General features: G+C 36.5%; 1 protein-coding gene across 2 annotated transcripts in view; it reads right to left on the minus strand.

The window, feature by feature from the left end:
* Sgcz (sarcoglycan zeta) overlaps nucleotides 1-10,318 on the minus strand; it is a 1,036,342-nt gene that overhangs the window by 83,986 nt on the left and 942,038 nt on the right. For both annotated transcript variants that reach the window (XM_021219043.2, XM_021219044.1), the window contains exon 4: nucleotides 4,603-4,690. In XM_021219043.2, coding sequence (XP_021074702.1) covers nucleotides 4,603-4,690 — 88 coding nt within the window. The remainder of the gene's footprint in view (nucleotides 1-4,602; nucleotides 4,691-10,318) is intronic.

Consider the following 10,318-nt stretch of genomic DNA (forward strand, 5'->3'; position numbering starts at 1 on the left):
TTATATGACCCAGCACAGGGGAAGGCCAGGACCAAGTAGTAGGAGTGGGTGGGTAGGGGAGCAGGGCCGGGGGAATTATAGGGAACTTTCGGGATAGCATTTGAAATGAAAATAAAGAAAATAATAATAAATAAAAAAAGGACCAAAAAAAAAATCTTAGGTGATAGTAGATGCTGGCGTCATTGTGGAGAAAGAGGAACACTCCTCCATTGTTAGTGGGAATGCCAGCTGGTACAGAAACTCTGGAAATCAGTTTGGTGGTTCATCAGAAAATTGGATATAATACTACCTAAAGACACATATACTCAGAAGATGTTCCAACATGTAATAAGCACACCTGCTCTACTATGTTCATAGAAGCCTTATTTATAATAGCCAGAAGCTGAAAAGAACCCAGATGTCCCTCAATAGAGGAATGGATACAGAAAATGTGGTACATTTACACAATGGAGTACTGCTCATCTATTAAATACAATGAATTTATGAAATTCTTGGGCAAATGGATGTATCTGGAGGATATCATCCTGAGTGATGTAACCCAATGACAAAAGAAGTCACTTGATATGCACTCACTGATAATTGGATATTAGCCCTGAAACTCAGAATAACCAAGATACAATTCATAAACCACATGAAACTCAAGAAGGAAGCCCAAAATGTGGATACTTAGATCCTTCTTAGAAGAGGGAACAAAATACCCATGGAAGGAGTTACAGAGACAAAGTGTAGAGCAGAGACTGAAGGAATGACCATCTAGAGACTGCCCTGCCTGGAGATCCATCCTATATACAATCACCAAATCCAGACACTATTGTGGATGCCAAGAAGTGCTTGCTGAAAGGAGCCTGATATAGCTGTCTCTTGAGAGGTTCTGTCAGAGCCTGACAAATACAGAGGCAGATGCTCACAGACAACCATTGGACTGAGCACGGGGTTCCCAATGGAGGGGTTAGAGAAAGGACTGAATCAGCTGAAGGAGTTTGCAACCCCATAGGAAGAACAACAATATCAACCAACCAGACCCTCAGAACTCCCAGGGACTAAACCACCAACCAAAGAATACACATGGAGGGACCCATGGCTCCAGGCACATGTAGCTGAAGATAGCCTTGTTGAACATGAATGGGAGAGAGGCCCTTAGTCCTGTGAAGGCTCAATGCCCCAGTGTATGGTAATGCCAGGGGGTGAGCTGGGATAGGCGGAGAGAGAATAGGATAGGAGGTTTCTGGAGGTGGGGGGAGACCAGGAAATTGTATAACATTTGAGATATAAATAAATAAAATATCCAATAAAAATAAAGCATATGTATGTATATATACACTTACACATTCAAGTATAAGTATATGGCATTTCCCATGTATGGGGAAGGGGAATAATTTATTTTATCTTTCAAATGTAGAAAAACAGTGTTAGAATTCACATGCCACACATATCACATGTCTGGGTTATATTACAGTTCTCTCTTTACATGAACTAAGGAAGAGAGTTGGCTTACAATGAAGAAACCCTCAAGGTAGACAAGCTTCTGTGTTGTTCATAGCTCTAACAGCATTTTGAAAGACATAATGGAACAAACAGCTACTAATGGGGTAAGTGTTCTTTTCCAATATATTAGAGTAATAAAATGTGGAAAAAACTATTTAATAACTTTACTGCTCGTTTTTATTAGAAAGAAATATGCTGTCAGGTAACCTTAGATCTGCAGAATAACTAAAATTATAATTCACAACTATATGCTGATTTGGAGGTATTACATTTTAATATGAACAAATATTGTTATACCTAAGAACTATAATCAATGTCATGCCACTAAACAAAAACTGAATGGAAAGTTAAAAAATAAGGAAAGAGGATTTAAAATGTTACCTATGTCAACAAATTATTTTTTTCTAAAAACAAAATTTGACAAAGTATATTGCAAGAATGAATTCATCTTTAATGACAGTAGGATGGAAAATTACCTTTCCTAGGTTGAGATTTTAATATATGGTATATAAATATCTATGATAGATGCTTGGCAACAATCATGATGTACCCCATTTACCTTAACTACTATAAGAAAGATGATGTGATGGAAAGTCATGGTAGAACCATACACAGAATGTCAGTGCATTGTAATACAAGTCATTATATTTACAATCACCACTACCGAAATTACAACACATTCAACATAGAACTATAACCTCCCATTTAAGGTCACCAAAGACACTCCCATTTTTTCCTAGAAGCATTCCAATTCAGTGTCATGCTTATTTTAGGAAAGGGTAAACTTGATTTCCAAGAGAGGTAAGTTGTTTCTTAGAATTCACTGAAATGATTGATATCCAGATACACTTTGACTTTTACTATATAAGTCTGTATCTAAGAAAAGGTCTCACAGTGTAGTCTTAGCTGAGCAGGAATTCACTTTGTAGTCAGGGGTGGCCTGAAGCTCAGAGATATCTGCTTGCTTCAACTGCCCACATGGTGGGCTTACGAGGGTGTCTCAGTACACCTGTATATACCAGATGATTGACTATATTATTACTAACGCTGTGCTTTCTATTTTTTTTATTGACAGATACAGAGGAATTAAAAAAATATGGTAGTCAACAACAGTGTGCCCAAACCCCTAGTTTTACTACCAGTTTTCTTAATTTAGATGTATTTCTAATCACAGAGACAATTGGCTATTATGTATTAATTAAAGTTAAACTACTTTTCCCTCTCCTTTTCTCTTTTTTCCCATTTGAATAATATTAATATTACATTGTCAGAGTTTTCTAGAATGGCTAAAATGCAAGCAAAACATATCCTTCATATTTCATGCATAAAATGAAATGCAGACGGCATCTGTCTACACACCCTGTAATCAAACTGCTGCTTCTTGCTACAGGCAGGAATTATGTAACTGTCATTTGACAGTGTATTTTTGCAATATAGTCTCCGTGTTTTTTAAATTATCTGTTGATAGTTTCACTAAGAACTACTTCAGCTATGGTGAACTGAACACAATATAAGATCCTATTTTACTAGGAGTACTTAACTATGAGTAAATTTTGACTTGGAAAACCTCCCAGTTCTTCATTCCACCTTATACTACTCTGAAACAGTTCCAAATTGCTATTGAAGTAAGAGCTTGAGGATTCTGGCATGCTCATGCATACATAAAAATAATTCATTCCTGAAAGTTAAGTAAATTTATTTTAGTCCCCCTTTTATAAAAATGCAATATATTTTATGACAAAATATGTAGTTTGATAACTAATAGATATCTACTGACAAGCTAAACCTTTTAGTTTAATTAAAGCATATAATTTATCAACATATCTTATATTTCCACAAAGGATGTACACACAATTAACATTCCTAGTTATACATGTCCCATAAGTGACTATCATATTTGTAAAGTTCAACTAAACATAGTGAAAACATATAGCTTTAGGGATTATTATTAATTTATCAATAAAAGAGAAATTCATTCCTCAAACTTGAAAATTGATCCTTTTGTAATATATATGTGCCACACATATTATAAAAGATGCAGATAAACCCTGAAATGCAGAAAATAGGGTCAATGGGGTAAAACATGAGTCAACAAATGACATATCCTGTAATTATATCACAGACTGTATATATATATATATATATATATATATATATATATATATAATGTATATATATATATAATGTATATATATGTGTATATATAATATCAAAATATTTTAGCATTACATGAATATCAAGTATATGTAATTTACATAGTTATAAATGGCTTTTACTTTGTCTTTTTCCTTATTAAAAACTGAGTAAAATATTGACACATGGTGTTTTGATAAATATCAATAGTTAACATTTATTTGACAATAGTAAGTCCAATAGGACTGAGGATGTTTCTTGGTAGAGCGTTTGCTAGTTTGCAGGAAGCCTCTGGGTCAGTCCATAATATTGAACTGTGTACAGTGTAAGCACAGCATCTGGGAGGTGGATCAGAAGCTTAAAGTTATCCTCAGCTACATAGTCAGTTTGAGGCCTATTTACTTTATATGACATCCTATTTTAGAAAATAAAAGAAGCAAAGAAAATTCTAGTATGTTTTTCTTTAATCTGTATTTCAATTACTACATCCTTCAGATAATTTCAACAAAGAGCTTTGTTAGAAACTGAAGGTACTGATACTTACTACAGTAAAACTGTGTGTGTCTGTTTGTGTGTGTGGGGGGGTGGGTGTGTATAATCCCTCTCCTCAGAAAATTACTCTCCTAAAATAAAAGATACATAGATATCATGTTGTCACATCAAGCTGTCATACCACCTCATGTGTTTTCTAAATCTATCTTGATATACCATGAAAATATTTTACAGAAAACTTGTACTTTTTTAAATTTAGGGGTAAAGATTACCATAGCCAGGGTAATTTAGTCCCACTGTAACATACTGAGTAATTACACCCAGTTTTGGAAATCGTAACTATCTTGGGGTCACACTAGATCATGTGCATGTCAACTGGGCTACAAAGATATCTCTGCCTATGTGTGAGAGAAGTAACACAGCTACAAAGATTTCAACTTGACCACAGAATATAAAAGACAGAATGAGCAAACTTTACCTCCAAACACTCACCGACTGTCAGCTGTCCAGTGAGCTGCCCCATGTGGTTTCTTGCATTCACTGTTACATTTCTGTCAGACTGTAAGACCAATGGACTGTCCTAAGAAATATGTACGAAACAAAGACAATCAAACAAAAGCACAACTGTAGTCAGAACACGTGAAATCACTCTGCGCATGTTATCTCAATTTATCTCAATCAATCAATAGGCAATTGCATTAACATTTGGTTGAATTGGGTAAAAAGATCGTGTCTTGAAATAATTTACAGTAGAATGGAATGCTTCTATGTTTATACCCAGGCATTAACCACCTGATGGCAACAGTTTCAATTCTACTCATGGCTCTTAACCAAGCATATAGGAAGAAGCCTTTTTTGTTTGTTTGTTTGGTTTTTGTTTTTTTGTTTGTTTTCTTGTTTGTTTTGTTTTGTTTTTCTTTTAGAGACAGGGTTTCTCTGTGTAGCCCTGGGTGTCCTGGAACTTACTCTGTAGACCAGGCTGACCTCGAACTCAGAAATCACCTGTCTCTCCCTCCCAAGTGCTGGGATTAAAGGCGTGCGCCACCACTGCCTGGTGAAAGATGCCTTTCTTAATGACATGTAAGCTTCCTGGCACAGAAACTCCATCCAGTTTCAATAGGGAATTCAATGGGGAATGTCTAGGCAACATTCAGGCTTTATTATTAAATAATATTTCCTAAAATTTATCTCTTCTAATCACTGTGAATGCTGGTTGATTCAAACCATAAATTTTCTATCCACATAGAAAATATGGTAAAGCACTTACCACATATACAGTTTACTTGTCTTGTATGTATATTCATGTTTATTTTCTTATAGTTTATGGAATTGTGTCCAAAAAATGACAAAGTCTATGCAATCTAGTTTACGCAGCTGCAATTCTCTTATTTCTCCTAGAGCAAATAGCATTTGCTATGTGTTGATTAAGTTTAAAAGCTTACACAACTAATTAATGCATTCTTTACTTCTTTGCTCATCTACCCTATATGGGAATGGTCTGTGAATTGTTCAGTGGCTGAGGTAAGGAAGTGCAAGCTGTTCAAGTTGGGTCCCTGAAGCTCTTCTTTTTCTTTCTTTCTTTTTTCTCTGTGGTTATTTTATGTGTTCAATTAGATGCATTGAGGGCAGGGATATGCAAAAAATATCCCATTCAGGGCTAAACAATCCAAAGTCTCTCATTTTCTGCTAATTGCCCAGTTGTGGGACTCTATTAATTACCATTTTCCAGGGCAGGAAGCCACTCTGAGTGATACACTTCTATGTGTATAGTAATACGTCATCAGGTGTCATTTTCTGCCATGTTCCATTAGAAGAAAATTTTGTATTCTGCAGGGCTCATGACACAGTGGACTCACCAACAATATCAGATATGGATTCTGTTGCATAAAGTGGACCTTAAATCCACTTATAAAAGTGGACTTAAAAGACTTATAAAAATAAAATTTTATTTCCCTATCAGTCTTGCAACTATTGCACCAATAAGCATAGATGTGGTTATTATAGCTTTCAGTGTTCATAATTTGTTGAGATTGAGGATTAATTTTCTCTTATGATAGCGTGTATAGTATCTATGAATGTTACCTAGTGGGAATGAAGCTATATTTCTCCATTTTCTATGGCATAAGAAGGTGGTGTCTTTAGCTATCAACCTGGGTTTACTGTTAAGATACGGAGGATAGCCACAATATTAGCTATATCTTGTAGAATTTTGGGAGTCCATGGGATTCCTTTTGCCAATTTCCCAAAATATGTAACCCATTCCTTGTACTGGTGATTGCATTTGATAGCATATGATGCCTAGCTGGAGGAATTGTCTCTTATACTTTTATGTGAATTATGATTTTACAGGAAGCTTCTAAAGTAGTGGCTTCAAAATGGATTTTTTGAAAGATATTTATTGTTAGTTATCCTTCACCATATTACTTCTAATAGCCTACCATCCAACAGCCTTTAATCTTCCTGTTCTAGTTTCAACTACATGCCTCCATAATATTATATTCTATATCATTTTCCTTGGAAGAAACTCTTTACCTTCCAGTCCCTTACTAGCTACCAGGACAAAAGAAAACAAATAACCCAATTTAAAAATGGAGTAAGGAACTAAATAAATACTTTGTACTATGAGATTATTTGCTATCCTTTGAATTCCTAGACATATTTAAAAGGAGCACACATGACTATAAGTATAATGAGATGCATAACATACTGATGTGTTTAAGTGAGGGGCGGTCAAAGCATTGTAAGAATTATTGCTGTATGAATGAACCTAAGAACAACACAAAGCAAATTTAAGTGGCAACAGTCAATAGGCACTTCCTCTTATCTAATACAGGAATAGAACTGTTAGGACTGCGGTTATAATCATTGTGCATTTTTGTTAACAACATGTCAGTTCACATTGCCTTCACCATAGGGATCCCTTTGAAGTTCTATCCCTGGCTCAGCTCCATTCTACTTATTCCACTAAATTTCCTCTCAGAATTAAATTTTTATATCCAGATTAAATTTTTTACTATGGTAGCAGCAGCAATTTTTGTACTCACTAAAACTATAAACAGAGCTATCAGAGGCGATGAGCAATTCTCTACAATAAACTCCTGTAAATAAAACTGCATTATTATGCCATTCCAGTTTTTAAGTTCTTTTAAGCCAATGAAGTTCCTACAAATTCAGCATGTTCACTGCCAAATCAGTGCATATTTTTGTCTATAAATCTGTAAAGTGTTTATTTAGAGAATAGGGCCACTATTAATGTGTCTTAAGACCAAAGTATAACCTTTTACATAGTACTCACTGTATTTTAAATAAATGCATAAGTGATGTAAAAAAACTCATGATAACTCAGTGAGTTATCTAACAGGAGATACTAAATCATACAATTCCATGCTGCTGAGTACTTCTTAGCAGCTGTATTTTCCACTGTGCCTCAACAGTAAAATCTACTCATTATTTAAGAAATAACAGAGAGTTTTGCTGGGTATAGTAGCCTGGGATGGCATTTTTGTTCTCTTAGGGTCTGTATAACATCTGCTCAGTATCTTCTAGCCTTCATAGTCTCTGGTGAGAAGTCTGGTATAATACTGATAGGTTTGCCTTTATATGTTACTTGACTTTTTCCCTTATTGCTTTTAATATTTTTTCTTTGTTTAGCGCCTTTGATGTTTTGATTATTATGTGACAGGAGGAATTTCTTTTCTGGTCTAGTCTATTTGGAGTTCTGTGGGCTTCTTGTATGTTCACGGGCATTGCTTTCTTTAGGTTATGGAATTTTTCTTCTATAATTTTGTTGAAGATATTTACTAGCCCTGTGAGTTGGGAATCTTCCCTCTCTTCTATACCTATTATCCTTAGGTTTCATCTTTTCTTTGTGTCCTGGATTTCCTGCATGATTTAGGTTAGGAGCTTTTTGCATTTTGTTTGGCTGTTGTGTCAATTTTTTCTATGGTATCTTCTGCCCCTGAGCTTCTCTCTGCTCTCTCTTGTATTCTGTTGGTGATGCTTTTGTCTATGACTTCTGATCTCTTTCCTAGGATTTCTAACTCCAGTGTTGTCTCCATTTGTGATTTCTTTATTGTTTCTATTTACATTTTTAGATCTTGGATGGTTTTTTTTATTTTCTTCACCTGTTTGATTGTGTTTTCCTATAATTCTTTAAGGGACTTTTGTTTTTCCTCTTTAAGGGCTTCCAGATGTTTACCTGTGTTCTCCTGTATTTCTTTAAGGGGGTTCTTTATGTCCTTCTTAAAGTCCTCTACCACCATCATGAGAAGTGATTTTAGATCTGAGTCTTGCTTTTCCAGTGGGATGGTGTATCCAGGACTTGCTGTGGTGGGAGAATTGGGTTCTAATGATGCCAAGTAACCTTGGTTTCTGTTGCTTATGTTCTTTTGCTTGCCTCCTGCCATCTGATATTCTCTAGTGCTACCTGCCCTCCCTATATGTGACTGGAGCCTGTCCTACCTGTGATCCTCATTGTGTCAGAACTCCCCAGAGTTCAGCTATCTCTATGATCCTGTGATTCTGGGATCCTATGATCCTTAGATACTGGGTGTGTCAGAGGGCATGGGAGTCAATCTGCCTCTGGGACCCTGAGATCCCAGTATGACCAAACTCCTGGTATGCTAGGACCCTGTGATCCTGGGTGTATTAGAGCACCTGGGAATGGAGCTTCCTCTGGGTGTTGTGGGACTGGCTGCTGAGTTCACATCCAAGGTCTGCTCAGGGTACCAGCTGAGACTGGTAGGAACCTGTGCCACTGGTCAGGTGGAGTTCATGATGCCTGGGTCCTGCTGGCCCCAGTTACTCCCAGTGTTGAGGCAGGTGTTGTGTCCTCCCCACCTCTGACCCTGTGATCATGATCCTGGGTGTGTTAGAGTGCCTGGGAGTGGATCTTCCTCTGTGTGTTGTGGGACTGACTGTGAAGTTTGTGCCCAATGTCTGCTCAGTGCACAGGCCTAGATTTGAAGACCCCAACGTTAATTTGCTTTTTTACAGTGACTAAGGATGTTGAAGGGACTTGTTAGTCATTTGTGTTTCTTGGGAGGAAATCAATTCTTTTCTCAATATCATTGAAAATTGGTAATTATCTTACATATTTTAGATACCAGTCCTCTGGCACATTTAGAGCTACCAAGGATTTAACTCCTGGCTGTATTGTCTTAACAACTGGAGCTCTATTCAAAATGCCATTAGTTGTGCCTGTATGTCTAAGTGTATTCCAACAGTACCCATCCAGAGTTTCAGAAGTCCAGGCCTAACAATAAGGCTCTGTTTCATGTGAAATTCACTTTATTGCAGGATGAGCAAAAAATGGAGTTCCATGTTTCTCCATGTAGTTAGCCAGCTTTCCCAGCACCATTTTATGAAGAGGCTCTTATCTCCAAATCATGTTTTTAACATCCTTGTCCATAATCATGTAGCTTTATATTTGTGGTTCCTCTATCCTTTTTATTTATTCATTTATTTTTCAGTGTATAAATTAATTACAGTGTTTCTCTTTTCCCTGTCCTCCCTCCAAATACTGCCATATAGCACTTCATCCTCCCTATGCCCTCTTTACATTAGTTGTTATTATATGTGCACACACACACATACATACACACTCCACCCCCACACCACATACATATGTACATATATATATATATATATATTACTAAATATAACCTGATGAGTCAATATAGTGTTACTTTTATGTATATGTACCTGACCATTTCTTTACCACAGGATAACCAATTGGCGGGCTCTTCTCTGTGAGGAAAACCTCCTCTCCCAGTTTTACTCAGTTGCTTCATTGTAGTACGTTATGCCGTGTTAACCTCTTGTGACTTCCTCAACCCAGTTTGGCATAGTTGTTGGTTTCTTCCTTGTTTGACTCACATTAGGGTAGTGGTGTCCATGAGAGTTCATAACAGCGCTATCTTCTACTATTACTAGGAAATATAATCAAACAGGGAAAGCCCTGATCCTCGGGCTCTGACAATCGTTTTGCCCTGCTTTACTTACTCTTCACTCTTAGTTTTATACTGTGTTAGGTTTGTTTGTTTGTTTGTTTTGTTTTGTTTTGTTTTTTGTTTTTTTCTGGGTTTTTTGTTGTTGTTTTGTTTTGTTTTGTTTTTTCGAGTTTCTCTGTGTAGCCCTAGCTGTCCTGGAACTCACTTTGTAGACCAGGCTGGCCTCGAACTCAGAAATCCGCCTGCCTCTGCCTCCC

The sequence above is a fragment of the Mus pahari genome, chromosome 19 (genome assembly GCF_900095145.1).
Source record: "Mus pahari chromosome 19, PAHARI_EIJ_v1.1, whole genome shotgun sequence".
Classification (NCBI taxonomy): domain Eukaryota; kingdom Metazoa; phylum Chordata; class Mammalia; order Rodentia; family Muridae; genus Mus; species Mus pahari.